General features: G+C 41.5%; 4 protein-coding genes across 4 annotated transcripts; 3 read left to right on the top strand and 1 right to left on the bottom strand.

Moving 5' to 3' along the window:
* Window positions 1-5,256: 5,256 nt before the first annotated feature.
* Window positions 5,257-7,704, top strand: LOC137996000 (uncharacterized). Its single transcript, XM_068841441.1, has 2 exons — window positions 5,257-5,979; window positions 7,660-7,704. Exons 1-2 carry the CDS (start codon window positions 5,257-5,259, stop codon window positions 7,702-7,704), a joined length of 768 nt encoding a protein of 255 aa, XP_068697542.1.
* On the bottom strand, window positions 6,298-12,845 carry LOC137994909 (substance-P receptor-like). The gene is made up of 2 exons (XM_068840484.1): window positions 12,328-12,845; window positions 6,298-9,089 (listed from the first exon to the last, which is right to left on the bottom strand). Exon 2 carries the CDS (start codon window positions 9,084-9,086, stop codon window positions 7,869-7,871), a length of 1,218 nt encoding a protein of 405 aa, XP_068696585.1. The 5' UTR covers window positions 9,087-9,089; window positions 12,328-12,845; the 3' UTR covers window positions 6,298-7,868.
* A 2,290-nt stretch (window positions 12,846-15,135) lies between these two features.
* Window positions 15,136-17,115, top strand: LOC137995999 (uncharacterized). Its single transcript, XM_068841440.1, has 2 exons — window positions 15,136-15,387; window positions 15,898-17,115. Exons 1-2 carry the CDS (start codon window positions 15,136-15,138, stop codon window positions 17,113-17,115), a joined length of 1,470 nt encoding a protein of 489 aa, XP_068697541.1.
* A 537-nt stretch (window positions 17,116-17,652) lies between these two features.
* LOC137995998 (uncharacterized) lies at window positions 17,653-18,873 on the top strand. The gene has a single exon (XM_068841439.1). It carries the CDS (start codon window positions 17,653-17,655, stop codon window positions 18,871-18,873), a length of 1,221 nt encoding a protein of 406 aa, XP_068697540.1.
* Window positions 18,874-27,969: the final 9,096 nt, after the last annotated feature.

Here is a 27,969-nt window from a genome sequence, read left to right as displayed (position 1 = left end):
GCTGGAGTATGCATACTTTTTAATAACAACTTTAGATTGCAAATTGAAAGAACTTTCGTTGACCCCTCAGGGCGCTTTATAATTTGCGACATAAAGGTTTGATGCTAGACTCCTCCAAAAATCATTGTCAAATGAATTTTTGCCTCCTTTTAGCAAGACATTATATCTGGATTTGTAAAAACAATAAAAAGCTACCAAAGGTAGAAGGCTTTTTCAGATATCTTCAGTCGACCTATCTATTTGAACAAAAGTCTGCAGGCACCTTACAAACAAAGTGGGAATTACTGAAAACTTTAATTTAGAAACCCGCTCTTCTTTTCTTGCCTCTTTTACTTTGATAAGTCCCTAAACCAACAAATCCTTCACCACCTTTTCGCAGCAGCCTTGCAACTGACAGCCCTTAAACTTTAATGCTTTAATTTTCTTTTCAGTAGGGGTGGCAATGTATACTCTGTTACTGTAAATATGTAAATATGTCTATCCTGTAAGTAAGTTGTTTGCTTTTGTGTGTGTGTGGAATAAAAATAAATTAAATAAAAAATAAAATTAAATAAAAAATAATAATAAAATAAAAAAACGTTCCTAGCACGACATGATTGCATGACCACATTAAGGACGTTCGCGCTAATTGTCTGTGCGCAACTTGTAGTGCGCAGGTAACGCGACTGTAACGCATTACCTCAAGCCATACGTAAGTTCTTATGGCGACAAAAGGCCAGCAAAGTAATGGCACAGTTTTTTCCAATTCACCATGAAACATTAAAGAGAAAGGAGCGGGAGGCTGATATAGGTCTAGAAAAGGAAGCTAATCGAATAGTGGCTGAAAGTTTTGAAAACTCGAGGAAGGTTGGTTTTAGCCAGCAACGTTGCGTAAATTTAATGGCGTTCGGTTTTTTAAATGTTTTATTACGCTACGAACTTCTTAGTTCAAAATGAATGCATGTTTTTGAAGTTGTTTTCCTTTACTTTCATGAAAATAGAGCTGAATTGTTTTGTCTTCCTCGTCCACTCGAATAGTGCGGACCTACGAGGAAACAACCAGAGATTATGTTTAACAAAAGCCACACTCCAAAGGATGAGCATAACGGCAAGGCAGAGATATGATACAAAGCACTAACCAAATAAAGATAACGCCTGCTTGAAACTTCGTTGCTATGCTCGAGAAAGTTTTTTTTTTTTTTTTTTTTTACAGAAACCTTTCATCCATCGATCCTGTCTTGGGTTCCAGTCCTTCCCCGACAGGTCACGCCAAAACGTGACAAGCGAATTTCTCTAAGAGCTTCGCAAAATCACATCGATTCATCTCTGAGCCGTATTTTTTGGGACATGAATCACTTACTCTTCTTACATTCTACAAAATATGATCAAATTAAAAAAATCACCATGTGAGAAGTTATCTTATTTTAAATTTTTCTTTCCTTGTGTCCTGAATTCCGAAAGCGGTTACAACGGGTAGCGCTTGCGAAAATGCTTGTTGAGGATTAACTCTACTGTTTACGACATTCCCACCGGCACACAATTATCTAAAAAACCCGCTCCTATATTTCTATGCACGAAAACCTTCACTCTAACATATGATTTTTCCGATTTTCAACGGATGAGTAGATGAGGCTACAACTCGTTATAATGACCCATCTATTGAAAGTCGAGGATTTTTCCCTTGCCTTTATCTCGGAAATAAAGTCATTGACCACCCAATTTTTTTTTCCTTTTTGGAATAAGCAATTTATGACCTAACTTCAGGCAAGAAATGAAAACAAAACCAACGTGGGAAGATTTTCGCGTGAGCGTCCTCAAGTGAAATCGTCTGAACATCGTTCTCGACTTCGGCTTTATGCGCAAACGTCGAATAAATGTAAACATAAACGTAAACATAAACGAAAACAAGCAGCACTGGACAACCATCTTCTTATATATGCGGTATTACTGCAGAAACGAAAGTCGATGTATATGAAAACCATATATTGAATACAGTCCCCTCTACTATTTATTGATAATTAACGTTAATAACTGCGATGATCAGCACGAAGAAATGTGAGTTTCATTAACGAATTTTGCATAAACACTCACATTCTGTTGCATCAAAAGACAACCATTTTCACAAATACAACATTATTTCGTTTTTTACGCATCGAGGAAAATATGCCTGCATCAGTCGAAACCACCGTCCACATTTCCCTGCCGTGATATTCCCGATATTGCGTTGCAATGCTTGTAGCAACACAAGTGTGTGATATCAGCCCATGGAGATAACTTGCCGTCTCGTCTCATTTCTGTCATTCATCTGGCTTTGAAATATCAGCTTTATATGTATTATGTAGCTGTAGGCGAAGAAAGATGGCGTTTTCCCCGTACCCACTCGCATGAAGCACCCCAATTTCCAATGAAATAACTGGAGCCCATTACGCGGAGCTTCCATCTGTTCGATTTTAGAAGTACTATATTTTTACGTATGAAACGTTTGTGTCTGAGAACATACATGAAGTGGTTCACATACGTCACATATATATGTAACGTAATAAATGGCTGACCATAGGTCTCTTATGATTGGTTATTGTTAAAACACCTACCAACGTTCCCCTGAGTGGTGCTTATAAAAATAGAAAGATACGGGAAAGGGTTGACTCAGAGGGTTAATATGGAAGATGGAGGCTCCGGGTAATGGACTCCTGAAAACGATTAATCAGTTCGTTTATCATTCGGACTCGATTGCCTCATTGACTGTTTTCCCACCCTCCGTACTTCTTTCCTGTTTTTCTCCTGTCCGTAGACCTCTCTTTGTTGTTTTCCTGTCCACTCTTTGAGGTTGCCCATGTTGGCTTTGGGTGGATGACATCTCGTGTCACCGTTTCATAAGACTACATGCATTCTTCAGAGTCAACAGCATGCCGCGATTTTAGAAAGACAACTTCTGTACTCTTTACTTGCGACAGCAATTCACGTTTTACCCGGCCCTTAAATTCTCTAATATGCTGTTGTTAGTCATTCTGTTTTTTTTTTCATTTATGCGAATTGGGCGAGAAAGAATCCCGCAGCAATTCGTATGGATGTAGTAAACATTTGACGTATATTAAATGAATTTTATAACTTACCCAAGAATTTAAGAAGTGCTTTCTTGATAGTCAACCTTGTACCCGGGCCCTTCTCGGCTTTAAATATGGAGGTTACCGATCAGCAGATATTCAGAGAAAGAATTAAAGCCGGGTTATCTAATATATCCCATAAGAAGTCCATGACTGGGAGTAAAAGACGCCCTTATTAAACTATATGATCGGTCTGGGAAAACCCCGTGACAGAAATATAAGGTTGTTGTTCGCTCTTAGCCTTGGGCTTCTGATCATCCATAATACAACGTGTAATACTTTAAGAAAATATCGTGTGCGTCTCTTAAGGTGGCTCAAACCAGTTTCAACACTTTGAAGAAGGGTTTAAAAAAAATTTGTGCAGGTGGCTCTGGATCCGATGTACAAAATTATTTAAGGGCCCACAGACGGATTTTTCGCGCGTTGCTAAGGAAGTGAAATGTTACTTCCGGTAACTGACGTCATGATATCATGAGCTGACAAGAAAACCCACTCACAAGCAAAAGTCACCGCACAAACTGTTGTTCCCGTCGAAGGTTTTTCCTTGCCCTTCCTCGCGCTCGTTCTCAGATCAACTGCGCATGCGTAAACGAACTGACTTCCGGTTTGAGAAAAAAGCTAAAATTCCGGCGGTTTTAAATTGAATTACTTTTTTTTTACATGGCACATTTCACCCCCAAATACAGAATATAGCTAAGCATTGATTTTTTAAAATCATCTTTTTTGAGAAAGTTATGGGTATTTCAGTGTCGTTTATTTCTTTAAAAAGAACATTTTTCAAAATAAAAAGAAAACCATGCTTGGCTGGATGCGAAAACGAATACAAATTATCAAACCATCGATTAAATACCCAAATTGCGTAGCACGGAGACAAATTTAGAGTTTTCTTTTATTGGTCACGTGACCATGGGCGTGGTATGATGACGTCATATTTAGGGTCATTGGCTTACAAAAGTTGGAAACTGACCAAAATAATGCCAAATTCTCTCAAATTACTTAACCATTACATCCTTAGCAACGCACCCCAAAAAATACGTCAGTGGGCCCTTAAGCCTTGCTCAAATTCTCATCTTGATCTTCTGATCACATTTCAGCAATTAAAAATGGGGATCACCGAGTTTGTCTTTGAGGTATGAGCAACTAAAGACAAAATAAAGAGTGTTTCAATGGGGCTTTTCTGTTGCCACGGTGACTTATTACGACACAATAATGACCGCATCTTTTTCAGCAATAAAAAGAGTTTCAAGTGGTACCATAACATTGCTAATTACGCGATATAACGTTGTATTGCCAATCATTTTAATAAGAACGTTGCTTGAAAGCGTTGAAACTATTTTGAGCCACCTTTAACTCTAGCCTATTCTTTCGTTCAGTGCATTTACCTGTTAAGTGCTTAGTGTTTTTTGGCAAGCTATTTTTCTCATGCAGAAGAGTTCCTTTCTTCGTTCAGCACGCATTTCGATCACGTGTAGACGAACAAGGGTGTTCCTTGAAAAATGCAGGCTAATGTTACCGTTAATTGGAGGAAAAGTTAGTTTCTGTGGGCTATCTCAGCGATAAATGCAGTGACGTTATCAGAGGTAGGAGATTGGTACTCGCCCTTTCTCTGGAGTGCAGATTCTCCAACAGTGGCGAGCAAGACCATTTTCCGCAGCTCTTTCCCTGCCTTTTTGTTGGCACAAGCGACAAAAATGAGAATATTCTATTATTTTCTGTTTGTGTGTCTGTAGATGAGCAAATTCTCTTAAGTCGTAAGACCTGGCAATATGGGATGCTGTAATTCAAATGTGTTAGGTGCTGTGAAGAGCATGGGTAGGTATATAGGTACATTTCTGTTAAACGTTTGAAAGGTCGGCCATTACATAATTTACAAATCTTAGTTTCAATGAAACTGACCAAGTTTTTGGAGATTCATTTGTAAATTTGATGGATCTTACCAATCACGGTTTCTTTTCCAAATCAGAAATATGTTATTACTGTACCTAGTAAATAGTCATCAGTAGACCAACTTGTCTTGTTATGTTAAAAATATAATGTGCTTATTAATTAGTGTGCGTCATAGAGCACTAATTGTGTAAGGAATCAATCTTTCTCAGCTGGAGTAAAAATAAACACCTGAACCCAGTCAGTCTGATTTCTTTCCCAAAACTGGTGCCGAGACCCGACTTGAAACATGCCTAAAGAACTATCACGACTGAGAGGAGTGAGAAGAGCATATAAAGGTCACGTAACGCAGGATATAAACAAGGCCGAACGTCTTATGAGCGCTGAAGATGACGAATCAGCAGAGCTAACAGCGATCTTCGAGCGTATCTCCAGAAGAGAAAACGAAATCACAGCTCTAGACTCAAGTATCGTACACTTGCTAGAATCAGAAGACGAAATAGCGAGAGATGTGGAAGAAACGCTTACGCTACAGGACAAAGTATCAGTGATCAAAACAAGGATTACAAAATACATCCAAAACAAGAATCCACCGGTAAGATCAAACCAACATGCATCGCACGCTCCATCAACCAGCAAAAAGCACGTCAATTTACCCAAAATGACACTCAAAACCTTTCACGGGGATCCTCTTGAATGGCAAACGTTCTGGGATAGTTTTAGCGCCACAATTCATGAAAACGATGAATTATCAAACATCCAGAAGATGTCTTATCTTAACGGAATTCTAAAAGACGAAGCTGCGCGCGCGATTGCCGGATTGCCAATGACGTCGGACAATTACATTAAAGCAACAGAACTTCTAAAAGAACGTTTTGGGCAAAAGCAAGTTCTAATAAACGCACACATGGAATCGCTTATTAATGTCCCTTCACCAACGAATAACACAACTAACCTAAGAGAATTTTATGATACATGTGAATCCAATATACGTGGTCTAGTAGCATTAGATGTAAAGGCGGAATCCTACGGAAACCTTCTAATTCCAATTCTATTGAAGAAAATACCGGAAGAATTAACGCGCCTCATCTTCAGAGCTAACCCATCCGCGCACATTTGTCAATCCATATGTATAGATTTATATATATATACATATGCAGTTACACACACACACACCTATATATATATATATATATATATATATATATATATATATATATATAACCAAAAAATGGGTAGAAGTCCTCATCAACTTAAAAGTGCTCAATAGTTGAACTAGAGCAATAATTAATTGGTAATTAATTGGTAATTAAGAGAGAGGTTACTTGGTCATTTAATCGCTACTCTGAGTTTCATGCTCCATACGGAGCAATCTTCAGGCAACTGCCAGAAAAAACGGTTACAATCAAAGATATTTGAAAATACAGAACAATAGAGAATAGATGCTAAGTTTGTTACGTGACGTGTCACACAGGATCTTCATCATTAACTAAGTGAAAACATTTTTCAAGAGAAATTTCCTAGCATGTCTACAACCCGATACAAGCTCATTTCTCCTGTTGAGAGTTGACATTTCTGGCCTGCGTAATATGAAAAATTTCTCCCACAGACACAAGTTGCATCTCTTAGTTACATTCGAATAAGACCTAGCTTGTTTCACTTTCCGCCATCTAATGTCATATGCAATGTTCCGATCTTTTAAGCTCCATATGTACTTACTAAGCTCGGTAGCATGTTTGTACCGCTCATTACGAAATGAACATGTATGGTTTCTGTATCTTAATTTAAAAGCAGTGTCGCAAAGTCCGATGTAGATTTCCTTTGTGGTGTTAGTGGTGACTTCAGCCTGGTAAATGACATTTTCCGCGTTGCAGTTTCCATCCATAGGGCACGAGTTGGGTTTCCGGCAATTACAGTTTTTCTTTTCATTATTGGTGCGCGTCGATTTGTTGAGTTCAGCTTTGTTATTACGTTAAAGTCACCTGGACGAGGAACACTAATAAGTAAGTCAGTCTTTCGATCTCAAGGCGCTCTTTTGAAAAAATACTCGATAGGGAACTGTAAAAGTAGAAGCCAGTGAGAAAGTCCAGTAATTTGTTGTCTCTGAGTTTCTGCCATTTAAGCAGAACGTAAAGGAAGCAGGAACTAATCCCTGCCCATCATGCAGTGCCTAATCTCAAATAGATTTTCTTAACTGCCATCTTACACAAAACCAGCCCTTGCTCCCCCTGCGAGCAGAGCCTCTCTAAAACTCACCAGAGGGCGAGCAAGAGAGGCTCTTCAGAAATCGTGTCAATTCTTTTAAGTAGCCGCAGGCCAAGTTTCTCGGCTAGTCAATCCGGTCAAACCAGTTTAGGCAGCGCACGCATCGTATTTTTGACACGACAAAGGTCAAAATTCGGACTTCAGTACGAAAATCAATACGGCGTCTAGGAGTGCAATAGATACTTGGCCTGGGTTTGAGACTGTCTTCAAGCAACGGCTTGCATATACTCAATGAAGACTTTACACGATTTCAGCAAAGTCCTTTCTTTTTCGTCGATTTTAAGAAAGGCTCTGCTAGCAGGATGCCCTTGCTGAGAAATCTTTAAAAATCCTCGCCTTATTTTGTACAGAAAAGGGAAATCTTTGATAGATGTACTCGTTAGAGCAAAACTCTGAGGGTATTTCAATTTCCTATCTTGACGAATAGGAGTGGTGTTTAGCCATGTCATGCGAAGAGACAAGTGATGACTGATGTCTTATGACACCGAAAGTGTTTACAGACGGAAGTCAGTTCTGCCGCTAACCGGTTTCATCCGAGACTGCCGAGACTAGGAGTTAAAGGATTTGCACATAAATGAATTTGTGTGATACATTAAAACGATCATTTATAAACAGCATAACTTGACCCTACTTAAGTCAATCCTTTAGTTGTTGATTTAAGGAAAATGTGAGACATTTAACGGCTGATATTGGCATGCTCGTTTGACCAGAGTGACAGTTGACGGTATAATTATCACTTTTTAGACGGTTGACGGTTAAATGTTTGGCCATTTGACGGTTGGCAGTTAACCCCGTTGACGCCCTCTTGTTTTGGTTACCTCCGCATTTTGTCCTATTCACTGACTCGCTGACTTTGTTTTTTATTTTTAAAGACCTTCGTCGTTGAATGCACATTAGATCGCCGATGATACCTCTTCGGACAGAAGTGTTGAAGAGTAAAACCACAACTGGGCTGAAAACGCAATTGAGGTGAGGAAAAAACAATCGCCAGAACCGAAAGCTACATGGAATCCGTCTAAAAGTAAACTTTGCCAGAAAATATATCACCCAGCAGGCAAAGTAAACAAACGTAAAGACAAACATCATTTTAATGATGCTAAGGACAGCAGTGCCTCGAGCTCTTCTACGGCGAACAGCTGTGGCATTTTCTTGACCTGGCGCCCTAGCTCGAAGAATTACCACAACTATTGTGTACGAGCAAAATATTGCTACCCAGGGAACAGCGTAGAAGATAACCAGAAGGCAAACATAGTAGACATCTCGCGAATTTTCATTACTGAAAACGTTACTTAAAATTGAACTGCAAATTTGTCTGCCTTTGTAAATCTTGGTACGTAAGGCAACAAGGTATGGAAGTCGGGCAATGATTGACAAAGCCCATGTCAGAAAGACACCGATCTTTGCAGCTTTGGCGGAGGAGAGAGTTTTCATTGGAAAAACGACGGCACAAAATGTATCTAAACTGGAAACAAGAAGATTCAGGATGGACGCAAGAATCGCAACCCCGTGAACGAAAGGAACCATCTTGCAGAGAACAAAACCCAAAGTACCATCGACGAACCAAGTCGTTCCGAACAGGAACATGGGAATCAACCGTGGCATGTATACAGTTGTTATTACAAGGTTGGCTGCTGCCATGTTCACCACCAAGTAGGTAATAGTTTTGCGAGTTCTTCCATGCTTGAGAATTGCTTTCATTATCAAAACGTTGCCAGCCAGCGATACCAGTATGAGGGCGCTGTAAGCGAAAACTCGCCCAAGCTTTACCCCGACAGGGTCATCCAAGAAACAAGTTGATCCTTCTTGGCTTTTGTTTCTTGCATAAATTGAACTATTGCTTGCAGAGAAGTTCATTGTCTAAAGAAAGTCAGGAACGAGACGGTCTGTTAGTAAGAAACAAATGTCATCGTTGGTGAAATGATATGCGGTATCAGCCTTACACAAGGCTGTCCTGATTCATGAAGCTCGTCCCCAGGGTGTGTTCGGCTGTCAACAGTCGAGAGGACTCTCGGGGCGAGCGTGCCACTCGGGACCTCTACCATTTTAAGGAAATTTGTTTTCGCAAAATTTGTTTTTTTTTTCACTTCTTATCATGATTTCTTTGCTTGAGTTCAAAGTCAGTTTTTTCGGCTCACCCTTTAAGTTTCAAATGATCTTAGAATTGCAAAATGTTCTACTGAATTTTCCATTCAATCATACACCGAGTACACACTAGATAAGAGCTCACGAGGGACTGATTCAGACAGCTGGCCTGTCTGTCGTTACAAAATTAAACAATATATACAACTGGGCGGTCAACCATCCAAGTGGTAATATTGACTAACAGGACTTAATTTTACTCGAGTACCTAGCACAGCAAACTCGTGAGTATTTACATATTCAAAAAGGTCGTGTTGTGTTCGGCTCGCCCAATGGAATAACACTGGTTCCCGTTTGTTCACCTATCGGAAGTCACACCTTGTCAAACGGGGCTATTATCTGGGTGGGTAACCGTGCTGTACGTCTGGAGAAGTTAGACTGGTGTAGTGGTTACCCTCTGCAATTGAGTGTGGGTCAAATTTCACTCGCTCTCGACCTGAGTCGAGGGTTTTCTGTCCAGGAATTTTGGTTTTTACCCTTATTAATAATCGACTTTCAGCTCCTGGGTGATATTAACATTGTACGGGAACTAGTGTCCTGTCAAATTTATCACCTTCGTTGGTGAGAATAAACATTTGTGCGATGGTAGCTATTTTCATTCCATCTAGATAGCATTGTTCCACGTTGGCAAACCCATGAGTGGGATTGTAAGAGCGATGTCGAAATAATTATTTCAACATTAGAGAGTCCCTTTTGCCTCGATCACAACCTGCCAGTTTGGCTATTGCCGGTTTTCAATGTCAACGTGCAGAATCAAAGACCTAAAAGAAAAGGTTCAGGTCTGTGCAATGTTTCGTGCGGGAGATATTCGAAGAAATGTTTTTACACAAATTTATAAGGCTTTTGATCGGAGACGCCATGTTTGTGTCCCTCTGAGGGGCACAAATATGGCGGCCGGAAGCCCACAAAAACACTGTCATCGAGTTTTGCTATAAAAGAGCTTGTAGTCGTCTTTTGAGGGCTCATAAAGATCTATGTAACTACTTATTCTTATACAAGGACTGTTCAGATTTTAAAATATCAGCGGATTTAACCTACGTGAGAACATTCTTGGCCTCATTTAACATCGTGTCAAGCAAAAGCTAAGAAATTCAACCTTGCTTTATCACAAAACGAAAACCCTATCAAGCTGAAAATTAGTGAAAAGATAAGTCTTCAACTAATCTAATAAATAACTAAACTAAAATCTCAAAAGGATTGATAATTACTTTTTTTTTTTAATTTTTATAACGTCATGTGAAAACCAAGAATTTCAAGTTGTCGTTTTTCCGACAACGACAACAATCCAGAAGGGAAGAGCACTTACTAGAATGTCACATGCTGCTTGTGCATCTCACTTTTTTTTTTTTTTTCATTTATTTAACCTGGTGTTTGGTAACATCGCCGTTCCGGTGCTGTCTTTGTTGTTAACAAAAGGTCTCTATTTAATAACGTCCCAGAGTCGATGAAAGGGATCGAATTTCAATGTGAGACTGGGTGTTCGATTTGTACACGTTTTACCCTTCAGAGTTCATAAGAGTAAGACAGGCTGGTTCGCACTTACAGTAATTGTAAGGCAAGAAAAGTGAGCTAATAGCCTAAAATTCTAATTGATTTTCGGGGCATTGTATTATTTGACTTACTGTTTGTCTTCTGCCGCGAGTGTAGTAAACTCGTATAATGAATTATCATTAAAAGTCTCCTCCTGTTCAGCAGAGTTCCATCAACACCTCCTTACATGATGTAATTTAGTTCAAAACGGTTAAAAAAATGGTTACTCTTTTATGTAGCGATAGTAGATTTTGGTAATGTCTTGCCGTTTTAAAGGATAAAGCAGGTAATTTTAACGAACCCTTGAGTTTGCGACGAAAAGAATTATTATAGAGGATCGAAAAGCCATATTTTCAATGGCATTACAAAGGCAAAATGTCACATCAGCACGGCGCATAGCAGTAAACTTTAAGAATAAGACCACGAAAGTCTTTTTTTCAAGTGAAAGCTCTTTCTTTTTTACATTGACACCTACCTTCCGTTGGCTTAATTCTTTTGTACGAATTAATTTCTTTCGATAGAGGATCGAAAAGCCATATTTTCAATGGCATTACAAAGGCAAATTTGTCATATCAGCACGGCGCATAGCAGTAAACTTTAAGAAAAAGACCACGAAAGTCTTTTTTTCAAATGAAAGCCTTTTTTTTTTTTACATCGGAACCCACCTAGCGTTGGCTTAATTCTTTTGTACGAATTAATTTCTTTCGATAGAAAATCGAAAAGCCATATTTTCAATGGCATTACAAAGGCAAATTTGTCATATTAGCATGGCGCATAGCAGTAAACTTTAACGATAAGACCACGAAAGTCTTTTTTTCAAGTGAAAGTTTTTTTTTTTTTTTACATTAAGACCCACCTAGCGTTGGCTTAATTCTTTTGTACGAATTAATTTCTTTCGATAGAGGATCGAAAAGCCATATTTTCAATAGCATTACAAAGGCAAATTTGTCATATTAGCACGGCGCATAGCAGTAAACTTTAACGATAAGACCACGAAAGTCTTTCTTTCAAGTAAAAGTTTTATTTTTTTTTTTACATTGACACCCACCTAGCGTTGGCTTAATTCTTTTGTACGAATTAATTTCTTTCGATAGAGGATCGAAAAGCCATATTTTCAATGGCATGACAAAGGCAAATTTGTCATATCAGCACGGCGCATAGCAGTAAACTTTAAGAATAAGACCACGAAAGTCTTTTTTTCAAGTGAAAGCTCTTTCTTTTTTTACATTGACACCCACCTAGCGTTGGCTTTATTCTTTTGTACGAATTAATTTCTTTCGATAGAGGATCGAAAAGCCATATTTTCAATGGCATTACAAAGGCAAATTTGTCATATTAGCACGGCGCATAGCAGTAAACTTTAAGAATAAGACCTCGAAAGTCTTTTTTTCAAGGGAAAGCTCTTTTTTTTTACATTGACACCCACCTTGCGTTGGCTTAATTCTTTTGTACGAATTCTGACGAATCTATGACAATTGCTTGGAACCTCTCTTGCACTTAAAAATTTTAGTCCTCCTGTTTCGTCCGTTGATCGTGAGCGATGGTAAAGAGTGAAAAGTGAAAACCAAACGCAGGGACATCAAGTGAAACTGACCAAATTGGGTAAATGAGTGCAATGAGCTCCTGCCACAAGCAATCATAACATGTCAATCATCAATGCAAATAAATGTCAATGCCTTTGTATATGCTGTGGAAGTCTTCTTTCTTTTTTTTTTTTTTGCAACAGTAATTGGTTTCTACCCAAATTCATAATATTTACCTGTTTTCATCATTTAGCGGCTAATGATTCCCTCGGAATTTGCTCACAATATTTTTTATCTTCAATATAAGCCTGCCCTTTAAAGAGAAACTGCGCCAGGCAGACAGGTTTTATACTGAGTGCCAGAAATTAAAGAAATATTTTATAAAGAATCTTTGAAAATGATTTCGTTGTCACGAAAGTCATTGACCTTGAAATTAAAACACCTGCTCTGTCTCAAACAAAAGCCTTTAAGTTAGGAACACAACACGCAAAGCGAGATTCATAATGAAGTGTTATAAAATTTTCTCTTTGCGTAACTATAAAGAATAAAGAAATAGCAAGAATTTGTTTAAAACCTTCAAAATGAGCAAATTTGCGGCAACGTTCGAACCGATCAATAGCTTGGTAACCAGTTAAAAAATGATAATTGGAGGCTGGATGTGGCCATTGGATGCTCATGTTGAATCAGATAGATTTGAAATGAATTTTTCGTCCTCTCTACCACTTGCAGAGTTGTTCTGTGAAAGCAGATTGTTCTGATGTCGCTTTGTCGCTCATTTCCAGCCCACCTGTTGCCTATTTGGCTAGAGACAAATATCGGTTTTTCGCTATGATACAAATGTTCCCTAAACGCGCTTTAATGTTTTTTTCTTCCTGTAATATTATTTAAATTGTATCGATAGTCAAATGGTGACGAGTGAAACTGGAGAATAAAAAGGCTCGGGAAATTATTTGATTTTGGACAAAACGCGCGTGAAATTATTCCCTAATTTAACTATTAATGCCATAGGTAGTAAAAATACGCTCATAAGACGCGCTAAAATTATTTTGAGTTTATTAAAGCCGCGATGAAATAAACGTAAAATGTTTTTGGTGACCAAACACGGTCAAAAAAGTTCTGTGACCAAGCATTTTGTCGTATGGCCACCTTGTTTGATGCTGTTTAGTCGTGTTTGGAAAATTTGAAATCCATAAAACATCCGATCAAACAGCATCAGACGTGTTTGATGTGCGGTGTGTGGTTTGTTTGACAGGTTTCATCAAACATGTTTGGCTCGCGCATGCATATTACGATGCAGATTTTGGTCATACGCAACCAAGATGCCCGACATCCTTTCCGAAATCAGCTGTTGAAAGCGTGTTTGATGACTTGTTTGATAGAGTTTGGCTACGTCATCAAACAAGGGGGAAGTTTGACATTTTACGTTTGACCGGGGCTTAACGAGTCGATAGCCTTTTGATTGAATACATGGCCTAGCCTTTTTGGTGACAAAGGTAAAGTTAAAGTGCCTGTATTGCTAAATATACATGTGACTTGTATTGCGCAAGCTAATTAAGGCTGCAACTTTCGAACATTCCGCAATTTGTATAATGTGATGACGTCATAGACGTAATTTACAACTTTATGACTTGCTAGTCAGAAGAACTGTGAGACGCCACTGGGTAAATGTCTTTCTTTGATTTAAGTTAACATTTGCATTTCTCTTACCAACTTCAACTCTGTAATTTAGGTTTTGAACGTCTACACTCCCTGTGGTGACCGTGAAATAAAGGAGTAGTTTAAAACCGTGGAAACTCTTTGGCTAGCAACACATTCAAAATCCAAGGTGGTCTGCTACAAAGCGACAACTGGATCATACTAAAGATGTCTGAGAATACAGCAGCAATCGAAAATGCCAAAAGCAAGCGCACATCAGCTAAAGGACGATTTACAAGAAAGAGGAACTTTCTCATCAAGTCAATAATAAGCGATCAAGGAATTGAAGTAGTTGAAACAAATTACGCAAATTTAGCTGTAGCGTATGATGAACTCGAAGATAAGCATGAAACCTATGTTGAGTTATTGCTGGACGAACAGTCTGAGGAAGCAGAAGCTTGGATGACAGGAGTCCAAGAGAAATTTAATGATGCGACTGATCGCAAGATCAAATATGTGGAGCAAATTACTTTAAAAGAAAGAAGAACTCGCGAAGACGCAGAACGTCAAGGATACATTGACAGGGCGCGAACAAAACGGAACACAGCGCGCGCCGTTTTCGAAGCGTCATACAAAAGTAAATCGCACGCCCTGAAATCGAAAGAAATTCCGAATTTTGCTCTGAGAGATTTACAAACACAAATAGAAGACGAATTTCTAGAATGCAAACAATCGAACGCAGAACTGCGGCAGCTATTATCCAGCGAATCCGCTGAAGCTGAATTGAATTGGACGGCCACAATCCAAACGTGTTATCACGGAATAAAGGAGAAAATAGTAGTAAGCTACACTAATGTAGAAGAAGCTAGGAGAACAAAACAGGAGTCTACCGCCTCAGCTTCGTTCCTAAGACTGGAAAAGGTACGAATGCCTCATTTTGACGGGAAACTGCGCGAGTATCTGCAATTTAAAAAGGACTTCCGACCCGAAAGAGTGACGCAGCATACGTCTTACGCACCTGTCTTGACGGGGAGCCAGCGAAACTGGTGAAAAGCGTAAACGACGACATAGACGAGATGTGGCAACGTTTGGACGAGAAATATGGTGACCCAGCCAAAGTCGCTGATGTCATCATTGACGAAATAAAGCGATTTAGAATGCTCAGAGAAGGAGAAGACAAACCCTTTATCGAATTTGTAACCCTCATAGAGGATGGCTATAGAGACCTAAAGAGACTTGGCTTGGAAACAGAGATCACAACCACAAGTTCAGTCAGCGCAATTGAGAAAGCACTCCCGCCAGATATTAAAAGAAAATGGTCCGAGCTAGTAAGCTCCCGTGACAGCCCTGTTGACAAAAGCAACACATTTCCGTCTCCTAGACTTTCTACAGAGCCAAAAAAGAGCCATTGAATACCAGAGTGCTACACTCCGAGCAACTAGTAGCAACCAATATCATAAAAGGCGCGGCAAACTGCACAGCGAGCATTTCAGAGGAAAAACAGGAAAATAGTGGAGAACCCACACCAAAATGCCTGTTTCACGACAACGGTAGGCACTGGACCGTGAATTGCCGACTTTATCAAGCGAAGGCGATTGATGAAAAGAAGAATTTTCTCAAAGCGGGCATGTTGGTCCTGTCTTAAGCCTGGCCACAGGCAACGCACTTAAAGAATGGGAAGAGAGTGTGGAGTAAATGGCTGCACAAGGAGACATCACCCATCAATTCATGAAAATACGTCCCAGCAATACACTCCAAGCAATAAAAGTACACCTCAACAGGCTACTGCGTCCGCAAATGTTTGTAACAACTTAAAATTCGATACATGTCTCCTCCAGGTACAGAGAGTCGAGACCAGGAAAGGGACGGCTAATGTCATGTGGGACAACGCAACCTCACTTTGCTTCATTACCAACGCTAAAGCGAAACAAGAAAAACTCAGAGGAGTCAAAGTGAATCTCTCCATCTTGAAGTTAGGAGGGCAGAACGAGAAAATTGAAACAATGAAATACAAGCTACCACTTCGGGACAAGCAAGGTCACGCCGTTGAGTTCGAAGTGTATGGCATCAACAAAATCACCTCTGATATCGAGCACGTAGACGTAGAAAGCATTGCCCACCTATTTGGAAACATCCCAAAGGATGAAATAGCACGACCCGCTGGCCCAGTTGATGTATTAATTGGATATGAATACGCCGCATATCACCCTGAAAGGGAACAAAATATTCGTCATCTTGTACTACTGAAAAATCGCTTTGGAAGATGTGTTGGAGGAATTCACCCACTACTTAAAGAAATGTGCATGGCTCATGATCTTCGAAACGCGAGAGTCAACACGATTGTAAGCAAAGTTAACATCGACGATTTTTACACTATCGAGGCCCTTGGTGTACAGTGCAAACCGAAATGCGGAGGGTGCAAGGGTGGAAAATCCTCCTTGGGCGCCAAAGATTATACCATACAAGAAGAAAGAAAACTGGAATTGATTGAACGCAATTTAACTTTCAACAGTGAAGACAACAGATGGACCGTTGAATACCCCTGGATAAAAGACCCTAACAATCTTCCTGACAACCATAATGTAGCGATAGCGAAATTAGCTGCTACCGAGCGACGACTGAGAAAAAACGCAGATCACGCGAAAGTGTATGACGAACAGATAAAAGACATGGAGGCCAGAAACGTGGCAAGGAAACTCTCAAAAGAAGAATTCACAAACTACACAGGTCCTACGCATTACATTGCTCATCACAAAGTGCTCAAGCCAGAATCCAAATCAACTCCTGTCCGCGTAGTTTTCAACAGCAGCGCGAACTATATGGGACACGTCTTAAACAAGTATTGGGCAAAGGGTCCCGACTTGCTCAACAACTTGTTAGGAGTTTTGATATGTTTCAGAGAGAACAGAGTTGCCTTTATAGGAGACATTAAGAAGATGTACCACACCGTGAAAACATCGGAATTAGACCAACATACTCACCGATTTCTATGGCGCGATATGGATAGCACTAGAGAACCAGACACCTATAATACAACGCGTCTCATTTGGAGATAAACCGTCTGGCACGATCGCCACTATAGCACCAAGAAAAACGGCAGAGATGACGCGTAATAAATATCAAGAAGCAGCAGACATAATCCAAAACAACACTTACATGGGCGATATCGGGCTCGAAAGCACATGGCAGAAAGGACCCGAATTCCTAAAACAACCAGAAAACGAGTGGCTAATAACTCGCAATTATTTAGAACCGCACCTACCAGAACTAGTCAAGACGGCAATGGCTACAAATATCAAAGCATTTCAAGATACCCTGGCTGGAAGAATTGATATCAGCAAATACTCAAATTACAACAAGCTATTAAGAGTGACTGCAAGAATTATGAAACTCTACGACAGAAACCCAAAATCATCGCTAAAAAACGCGACAAACGATCTCACTCCACATGATGTGGAAAAGGCTAAATTGTTCTGGATCCACGAAGCTCAAGAGAACACGGGGAAGGATATCGAGAAGGAAAATACAAACGATTATGCCCAAAGATGGGCGAAGATGGCGTATATGTGATCAGAGGAAGCAGCGACTTATGGATGGAGATGAGCTACAACAAGAGAGAAGTGATACTCCTACCATACGATCATCCATTCTCACGTCTATTTGTAGAGCATAAACACAGAACAGGACATCATGGCGTTTTAACTACAGCCAGCAAAGTACGCACCAGGTACTGGATTCCAAAACTTTTGAAACTTGTGAAATCAATCACGTCAAAATGCGTCATTTGTAGAAAACTTGATAAAAAAGTCAGTGAACAAATAATAGGCAACCTGCCAACTGATAGACTCAAACCAGCCCCACCTTGGTACAGTACGGGTATCGATCTATTCGGACCCTATAGAATTCGAGATGAAGTAAAGAAAAGAACAACATCTAAGACGTATGGAGTTATATTTACTTGTTTAGGGACAAGAGCTGTCTACTTGGATGTAGCAGCAGACTACAGTACAGACAAATTTTCAATGGTACTTAGACGATTTGTGTCACTGCATGGTTACCCATCTAAACTATTCTCAGATAATGGTACCCAACTCGTTGCAGCAAATAAAGAGCTCTCTAACATCACCAAGAATTGGGATTGGAACAAACTAAAAGGTTTTGGCGTAACTGAGGGATTTGAGTGGATCTTTACATCCACAGACGCACGCTGGCAAAACGGAGTGACAGAAGCTCGCATTAGATCTGTAAAACGAGCAATTAACGCTTCCATCGGCGACAGTATTTTATCATTCTCGGAGTTACAAACAGTACTTTATGAAGTCGCCAACTTACTTAATGAGAGACCAATAGGAAGACACCCTACATCACCTGATGACGGAGCGTATCTTTGCCCAAATGACCTGTTGCTTGGCAGAGCCACGTCTCGAGTACCAAGTGGCCTTTTTGGCGAGAAAGCGAACAAGAGACAACGATTCACATTTGTACAAACACTAATCTCCACTTTCTGGAAGAAGTGGACGAGAGATTATTTCCCAAGTTTGATAATAAGACAGAAATGGCATACTTCCCAAAGAAACATGAAGGCAGGAGACATTGTTCTAATCCAAGATTCCAATTTAATCAGAGGACAATGGAAGCTCGGTAAAGTCTTAAATACCTATCCAGGAACGGATGGAAAAGTGCGCAAGGTTGACGTGCAATATAAGAACCTCAATGCAGATGAACCTACTGCAAAATATAAAGGCAAAGGCTATGTTACTGTACAGAGGCCTGTACAACGACTGGTATTACTACTACCTTTTGATGAACAATGAGTGGACTCTCACTATATTTAAATGTACTTACTAAACCTTATTTCAGACAGGGGAGTGTAATGCTAAATATACATGTGACTTGTATTGTGCAAGCTAATTAAGGCCGCAACTTTCGAACATTCCGCAATTTGTATAATTTGATGACGTCATATACGTAATTTACAACTTTATGACTTGCTACTCAGAAGAACTGTGAGACGCCACTGGGTAAATGTCTTTCTTTGATTTAAGTTAACATTTGCATTTCGCTTACTAACTTCAACTCTGTAATTTAGATTTTGAACGTCTACACTCCCTGTGATGACCGTGAAATAAAGGAGTAGCTTAAAACCGTGGAAACTCTTCGGCTAGCAACACATTACCCATAACCCCAAAATATTTTTTTGGCTAAAATGAATCTTTGCACCTGTTCGAAACGCATCGCGGCTATTTTTTCCTTTTTCTAACAAATCCTTTCATTTTATAGGCTTCGAAAGTTGCGAAAATCCAAGCATCTTTTGTTCTTAATTACGACCGAGTTTGAAGGGGAGTAGGTCTATTCCTTTTTTTACGTCACAAACTGATTTACATTGCATTAACTCTTTGTAAAAGTACATGCAAAGTAGATTGTGACGTAAAAACAGGAATAGACCCACTCCCCTTCTAACTCGGTCGTGAACAAAAGATAGTTGGATTTTCGCAACTTTCGAAGCCTATAAAATGAAAGTATTTGTTAGAAAAAGGAAAAAATGGCCGCAATCCGTCTCGAACAGGTGCAAAGATTCATTTTAGCGAAAAAAATATTTTGGGGTTATGGGCACTTTAAACAAGGCCGTCGAATGCATACGTCACGTTTGCTCACAATAGCAGCCTGCACATTAATTGACACACATTAATGAACAAGCTTCAAGAGTTTTACCATTGCCTAAAAAATAAATCCCTACAGCTCTAATTTTTGCTGGGGCCCCAGTTGTTTTTCAGAACACATGAAATTTCTTATTTTAAGTTGCGGAAAGAACATGACTTCCCAACTTTCATTTCATTGCGGAAAGGTCTGTATTGAGCTCGTTTTTCTTGACAGTAATTTGTGTATGTAATAGGACTATATGCTGCCCAATTTGGAAATACTTGTATGAGACAAAATCTGAGGCAATGCGAGGAATTTTTTGAAATTGTGTACACATATGTAGTCCTGTTACCTATTAATTACATAGCTAGTCAGTTGTAATTGGGCATGGCTCGTTCAAGCTATTCAGCTATTATCATTAATGAAAGACAAACTAAATATTGTAAATTTTTTTGATTTCCAAAATTTTACCTGAATTCAAGAGGAATTCTTTGCCGATGGTTTGGAAGCGGGTCTTCCTCCTGCAGCCGATGTTCTTGCCACAAGAGCCATTCCATGGCGCTGCTGCTGCTGCTTTCCCTGCCAAAATCAGACCAGGAATCGCCAAACGGAAGGAAGCAACCCGCGTTGTCGTCGTTTTCGAACGCCTGGACGTCGGATCACGCACTTTCTTCTTCTTCGTATCGATCACGTAATACGCATTCCGCAAAATGGAGTTGGATGTTTTCCAGGTGGAAAGAGATCTTGACACAAGTACAAGACTGTAATGTTTCGATGATGTGATTCTCGCTTAAAGAGATCCAACACACGTTTGTCGTTCACTCCTTTGTCCATGAGATCATGCAAGAACAAAACCCCACCCTGAGAAAACCATGTTTGAAGATCGGCGATCTCAGGGATCCCCTTCGTGAAATTGGATGCCTTGACGTTTCATGCCATAGAACCGCGGTTGCCATACAGCGTAACAGTAATGACACAGTCGTGTCTATCCTCCTTCAAACACAGTCCCTTCCGTCTAGAGAGCTTCGGCCAATTGCGTCTTGCCACTCCCCAAAGGGCCGACAATCAGCGTTCTTCTAGGTGCACGGATCATATTTCCTTTCTATGTTCGAGACAGGACGAGAGGGTACACTGACCTTCCGGGCTACACTCCTCACTCAAGGGACTCCCATCCTTGATTTTATACTTGTAGGACCTGACTATTTATGTACGACAAGACACGCACACCGTTTCCATGTGGTACGTTTTTATTTACGAATATCAACAAACTCATGCATAATACAAGATTGATTCGAGGGCATGGCATTCAAATCTTGAACCAAAAGACCTCGGACTTGATTGCCCACGATCCGATCATCCCGCACTAAATCGTACGGGGAAAATCCTAAAAACTCTTGTCCGTCCTCGGGCTCGTTCTTTTAAAAACAGGAAAGCATAATGACCACGGGCCGTACTGTTCAAGGCTTGTAAGGTAAAATTGATGCGCCACATGGGGACCATCGTGTGAACCGGCGCTTGATAGGTGGTGAGAGGTAAGCCGTAACTGTTCATGACTTCACACTGTATATGCTGATGTCCGATCTCACCGATAGATCACTTGCTTGTAAAGCGCATTTGAATATGCCAATAGAAAATGCGCTATATAAATTCATTACCATTATTACCATTGTCTTCCGTCCAGAGTCCTAACCAATGTTTTCCGCGTTTGCCTCGTGGTTCCGTGTTCACAATGTAGGCGTTGTGCGAGTGGGACGGGATGGTAACCCATCGGAACGATGCACGCTGTGAAAGACACGTTTTCAGGATAGGATCGCCCAAAGCCAAATGACGAAGGGCCACGTCACTCAATGGCACAAATCCTTGGGTTCATCGACGCACGTTGTATAGAATCCCGCCCTTGTCGTCGATCTGGAACACATTCTCGAACTCACTCCACGCCAGCTTCGTAAGGTTCTTGTTAGGGTTCGCAGAAAATCGATTTTCAAACGTTCATTGCTGGCTTGTCTGGGGTTTCGAAGTCCTGGGGCATCGGCGTCTCCGTTGGGTATATTGTTAAAGGCAGAGAACGTACAATGTTTGCCCTGTTAACATTCACCGGGTTGGATCGTGCTGGGGCGATGATTCAGCAACGAACCACTGAGTTCCAAGAAACGATGGTATCCCAACAGGTCTTTACGGCCATTGGCTCCATTCAATTCCAGGGTCGGATACGGATATTCTTCGCCGTCAATGACTTGACGAATCCGGATCACCCCAAATTTCTGAAAAGCGAAAGGGTAATACTCCAAATCGCCATTGAACCCCCGACTATCCAACAACCCCATGTTCATTCGGTCCGCCACCCGGCCCACAAACACGTTGTCTTCCGTGAAACGTACAGGATCTCGCTTCAGACCACTTGATAATTGGCTCACTGCTCTTTGACTTTTCTCTTGGCCTGCAGGGCATTGTAGACAGATGGGTTCAGCGACAAACGTCAGAGATGCAGCGTCACTGTGAGGTCACCTTGACTCAACGTCATTTGACGTTTGACACCCACACCACTGGTATTCATTCCAAACTTAAAGAAGTCGGGCCGGTTGCAAAACAATTCCAAGAAGATCTCCACCCCAGGCACCAGCACGTGTCCTGTGCGAAAGGCTTCTGGATGCGGATCCATGATCAAGGTGGATTTATTGTTGTTGTAGAACGGTACGGTGGCCATCTTCAAGGGAGTGGTTTCACGTGTCCCCCTCCATTCGTCGTGCAAATGTCATCGGCGTCTTCACCAGCGGTTAAGGTTTCTGTCACGTTTAAATAATTTACCCAATCTTGAGGCGCCAGCAAGGTCTCCCCCTCGTCTCGATTGTAATTCAGCACCGTTTTCAAAAAGGCATTGTAAGCATACGTATCGGTCTGTTCGCTTATCAAAGTGCCATTAAATCGTAGATTAATCTGCTTGAAGAGCGTGTGACCCATATTGTTGGTTACGTAGACGAATCGGGTGTTGTCGCCATAAGAAGTCGCATTGGCATCGGCCACGATACCATTCGTGGATGCCGAATTCAATTTCAACCTCACTTCCAAAAAACTCCGGTTCAAATGGACGAAATCGACCAAGGCTGGGATCCAAAAGGAAATGGGCGTGATCCCCGTACTGGATGCACTGTACTTCACGTCGCGATACCCTTGCACGGTCACGTTAGCCGATTGGTTTCGAGTGATATTATCACGGTGAACCGCATCTGTTTGGGCATAGATTCGGTTGGCATCCACTCGGTACCGGTTCGATAACAATCTGTCTGTGTCGGGATCCAGCAATTCTTACAATTCCAACCCTTGGTTGGGCATGGACACAGAGGTCAGACCCACTTCCCAGTCTCCATCAAATTTCACAGGATGCGGAAAACAGACTTTGAAACTGCTGCTGGTAATATTCGGAAATTCTGGCGAGACATCGCTGAGTAAAACGACACGATCCATGCCGTCAACGACGAAAATGCAATCGGATGCTTGGTCCGTAGGAAACACTACTCGACGTCTGTCCACTTCAGTCACACGAACCTGTACGATCTCAACCTTGAAGCATCGGAGAGGATGATACTCGATATGTCGAAGTTCGCACAACGTCCACTCGTTTTGATAGGGGATGGTCCGGCTAAGTTCATTGTAAGTTTCCTCCACGCATTGACTTTCGATCAAATTGACGTACATGTACAACGGACATTCGATGACGGGAGGCTGTCATCACATGGAATCGCGCATATGCCTCATTAATCTGAACGAAACGCCAATGGTACACGTTGGATAAAAACATGAACCTGACAGCGTCGTCTAGAGTTTTCCATCCCTGTGACTCCACGACCCACATCACAGGTCGTTACAGAAATCCGTTCGGATAGTCCTTGAAGACGGACCCATCATAAAACCGCTCCTCCTTTCTTGTCTTTCGGTACCAACAGGAGATTTGGACCTTGTACGACATGATCTGGTTCATTGCCATCGGCTGTAGGGTACTTGATCCAACCCATATTCAGAGCCAATTCGACAGTGATTCCAAAATACATCCATTTGGACGATTCGGTAAGGGTTTCCGTATTATCCATCACCAGATCTTCCCCGTACCATCGGAACGTCACGGCCGTCTTTCTTTTCATGGTCTCATCTCCTACTTGGACGTTGCGATACAGACTGTCCCCCACCGGCATCGTATCCACGATTCGTTGTTCTGCCGTGTCTGTTATACTCTTGATAAACTCGACTCCTGTGGACGAGGTGAGCATATAATTGGTTCGAACCGTACTGTCGGCATTCAGACTCCGGACCCCATCGTGGGACACGAACGAATATGTCCAAAGGTATTCTTTGGGATACTTATTGCTAGACGAACTTGTGTCTGGGTGCATCAGGATGTCTTTGGGATGACTTGGACGGGTGGTGTAGGAGGGAGCCACACGTCCGACAATCCTACTTCTTTTATTGTTTCTCTGGTCATGGTCTGGTCAGGCCGAACAAGGAACCCAACTATCGTATGTTTGGGGCCAACCTAACAATAGGAATTTTTTACGTGCAGAAATAACCAAGAGATGTCCGCAAACAAGGCATATATGAAAAGAACTCCCGAGTACGATATAAGGCATGCAACAAAAGTGTGACAACGAGCAGTTACCCTTTTTCACTATTATTTAACTAGTTTTACACTGTTACAATTATAGATTAAAGATTAAGTTAAGCAGTTCGTAAAGCACGGCATTACTGACTTTCATGACCATTCAGGTATTGATCTCCATTAACTTCGAACTCCAAGTTCCACCGACTATAGAGAACAATTTTTGACTTTCTTGATTAACTGGATTCTCCCAATCACTGGATTTTCTGTGCACACAAACTTTTAAAAAGGACTTCATAATAAACTCTGAACTCTTCCCTTTTCAGATTTCGTCTCTTCTTCTCTTTCTTCTCTCCGGATATAGCAAGGTCAAAGGTTATATATCCACCATAGTTATCACAGTTGATTTTCGCTTCGTCACAGTATCGCATCCATAGCATACGTTCAATCACAGCCGGCTACAAGGGTAAGCCTTCGAGCAAAAGAATTTATTTTCTATTACCTACAAGCCTGCATTTATACTTTTACTCTAAGCATCTAGAATGTTCTGTTGCTATTTATAGTCTATTAAAAGGAGCACTATTTGTAGAAACTGCTGAGTCACATGAAAGAAATTTCTGGAATATTACAGATTGTAACATAGTTCTAGAAAAGTCTGGAATTGCATGACAGATAAACTTGATTCTCAACGAAAAATCCATAAGGCTGTGATGCTTTATAAGTCGCTTAATGGTCTTACTCCCGATTACCTTAGTTCCAAATTTGTTGACCGTAGTAGTGTCTCCTGTTACTCCTCCTTAAGGGACACAGAGGGAAAACTCGCTATCCCACAGCCACACACAAACTATATGAAAAATAGCTTCAGCTACGCTGGAGCAATTCTTTGGAATAATTTACCAATCGAATTGCGGCAGGCTGACTCCCTTAGAGCGTTTCTTTTCATCAAGTTAATCTACAATTTTATACACGGCACTCATGTAAAGCAGGTTTTTATTTTGTCATTTAATATTATAGTTACATTTATTGAACATTCAGAGCAATTTTGAATAATGCAGTTGTAGTCGTTGTATAATTTGTAATAATTCTGGTAATTAATTAGGTTTTCATAGTTGTGACTGGTGAGTTTACCGTGTCTAAATAAAGTTATCCAATCCTTTGCCTTGCAATTCTCGTAAGGCTTCACCCTGTGTCAATCATTAGGCTTGAGCGTACTGAGCCACACCACCAAATGGACCCGGGATCAGAGGATCCGTGTACGCACTCAGGACAGGAGTGGCGTTGACGCTGCGGCGGCGTTCCCGTTTCGACATGTTTTGGAAGCGAGCCAATGCATCGTCAACTCCAGAATGGTCGGGACGTCCTGCGGATGACGCTTTTTATGGGTTTACCACATATGATAAGCACGTTCGGATCCGACTGTCATCATCAACCAGTCCATATAGAAGACACGAAAATGACTCCACTTATCGTCGATCCCTTCTTTCATGACTTCGAACACAGCTAGGGTATCGATGGGTTCGTCGATAGGAAATCCATCCCATTGGTCTGCGTTTACGAGCACGTTCATCAATTCCCGACAGAGCCAAGTCAACAAACACCAACGGACCACGATAAGAATTCACAATAAGCTAGTTGGGTCACATGAGCGACGATTGCTCTCAACAGACGTCGTCCGAGCTCGGCACACGACATAATGGCACACATATTTTAAGGTTCTATACTCTAATCGATTTCCATCTAATCCATTTTAAATTGATCAAAACAAGCATGCCACAGTCCGGATGTGATGGGTCCGGTCTCTTCTAATCGCCGATACCACCTCTGCTGCAACTCTTTGTGTTCCTTCCACTTCTTCTGCTGAGCCATCCATCACCACCTTCATATACTTCTCTAGTTCCTGCTGCAACTTTTCGTCGGGTAGGCTGAGCACTGGGATCACCTTCACAGAGTGTGATCCTTTCATTTCTGCCAACTCTGGTTTTTTTCTGGCTTGATGAGGGTCCAGTGGACCGTCCACTTCGGCCAACCCACTGGATTTTTCCTTGCGTTTTTTTTTTAGCCATTCTTTCTGGCCTCTTGCAATCGGTGCTGAAAGATCTGGTCCGACCACTCACGGTCCACCGATTGGATGAACCGACAAGGCATGTTCTGGCGACACACGTTGCAGGAATCTGAGTTCACTGTCTGTACGACTCTACTTTTCTCCCCACAAAAACAGTGCCATGGTCCTTTCTTGATATCATGATGGAGTTGTTGCGGTACTTCAGCCAGCCATTCGTAAGCTCGATCCACACCCACCACCTAAAACGGACACACCGCGTCGTACTGTTTACAAAAGACGTATCCGAAGGATTGATCACCTTGGGTCTGGTTTTCGCCTAAAGGAGTCTCGTGGAATGGACACAAAGGCACCTTGGGCTCTGCGGATGGCTCTGGTAGGGGCACGAACAAGGGTTCCAAGACTGTGCCAGGTTCTGAGTGAGGTGTTGGCTCAATAGCAGTCACCACAGCCGGTTGTTGAGGTTCTGGTTTCACCTCCACAGGGGTCACTACCACAGATCTTTTTGCAGGAAGTAAAGGTTCCATCATCTCTTCGAAGCTGGGCAACTCGTCCAAATCAGGGACTGACTCTAACAGTTCATTCAATTCCTCACCGAGAGGCATCCATGCCACCGTCTCCATCGGTGGTGGTGGGTCTGAGGTCCAAGATTTCAGCGGCCTTGTTCAACTGCGCTTCGACTTGTTTCTTTTTCTCTTCCCGCTTTTTCTTACGCCGCTCTGCATCTTTTTGAGGATGGATTTCATTGGCGTCCTTCATGATCTTGGCGGGTGGTTCAGCCGCTTGCGGACGACATCTTGTTTCTTGCTAGCACGAGAATGTTTAGCTGGTTTCTTCTTCTTCTCTTCTCGAAACGGATAGCGAGCGGGCAACAGGTCTCCGTACTGTCAAGAGGTTCTCATCTTCTTCTCAAGTAAACTGACAATGAATGAAGTTCGTCTCGTGCATTTATGGTTTGACGGCAGCATGTGATGTAAAATTCCAGGGTCTGTCACTGGTTCTTGAGGATGATGTCATATTCTGGCCGTTCTGTCATTGGCTCCTCAGGGACATTCAAAGTCAGTAACATTCCGACCGCTCTGTCATTGGTCTTTAGAAAGTCGGGTCAGCTTCTGTCCACTTGAACACCCTTTGGTATATAAAGAGTCGCACCAGCCAGAACATACAGTCAATTTGTCATCAGCATGGAGAGGTGCTGTAGACGTATAGACTTCTTGCTGCTGGACGCTCTCTTGTGTGAGTGCTGCAAAGAAGACAAAGACGAGGAAACAGACCTCATAGACCTGACGACTTAAGTTCTCCATCAAAATTGTCGTCAGTTCCGGTTTGTTCGCTACCTCCTCCAGAAAGCAGAAGATCTCAATGTCCCACACCGATACAAAGACCTTCTACAAAAGAGAGATACGACACTGGATGTGTACTATCAACGCTTGGACGTCCTGCTAGATCGCCTGTTGTGTGAGTGTTGCATATACGAAAAGGATCAACTACCCCTCGAAACTTTGGGAACTTGGGAACCCGATCGGAATTCCCATTAGTGTCGCTACCTCTTCCGATGGGCCGACGACCTCAAGGTCCCTCTCAGAGCCCCGCTTGACTCCGAAGAAGACTCCAACTACATGA

Source organism: Montipora foliosa, chromosome 3 (assembly GCF_036669935.1).
Source record: "Montipora foliosa isolate CH-2021 chromosome 3, ASM3666993v2, whole genome shotgun sequence".
Classification (NCBI taxonomy): domain Eukaryota; kingdom Metazoa; phylum Cnidaria; class Anthozoa; order Scleractinia; family Acroporidae; genus Montipora; species Montipora foliosa.
This window is presented reverse-complemented; position numbering and strand designations above follow the sequence as displayed.

What these genes read in the sequence shown, in the direction of transcription:
- LOC137996000 (XM_068841441.1), top strand. Translation starts at nt 5,257, where the DNA reads ATGCCTAAAGAACTATCACGACTGAGAGGAGTGAGAAGAGCATATAAA. An exon ending in GTGGTCTAGTAGCATTAGAT is followed by an intron (nt 5,980 to 7,659) that starts GTAAAGGCGGAA and finishes CTTGACGAATAG; the next exon opens with GAGTGGTGTTTAGCCATGTC.
- LOC137994909 (XM_068840484.1), bottom strand. Translation starts at nt 9,086, where the DNA reads ATGAACTTCTCTGCAAGCAATAGTTCAATTTATGCAAGAAACAAAAGC.
- LOC137995999 (XM_068841440.1), top strand. Translation starts at nt 15,136, where the DNA reads ATGTGGCAACGTTTGGACGAGAAATATGGTGACCCAGCCAAAGTCGCT. An exon ending in AAAGAAAATGGTCCGAGCTA is followed by an intron (nt 15,388 to 15,897) that starts GTAAGCTCCCGT and finishes TGTCTCCTCCAG; the next exon opens with GTACAGAGAGTCGAGACCAG.
- LOC137995998 (XM_068841439.1), top strand. Translation starts at nt 17,653, where the DNA reads ATGGAGATGAGCTACAACAAGAGAGAAGTGATACTCCTACCATACGAT.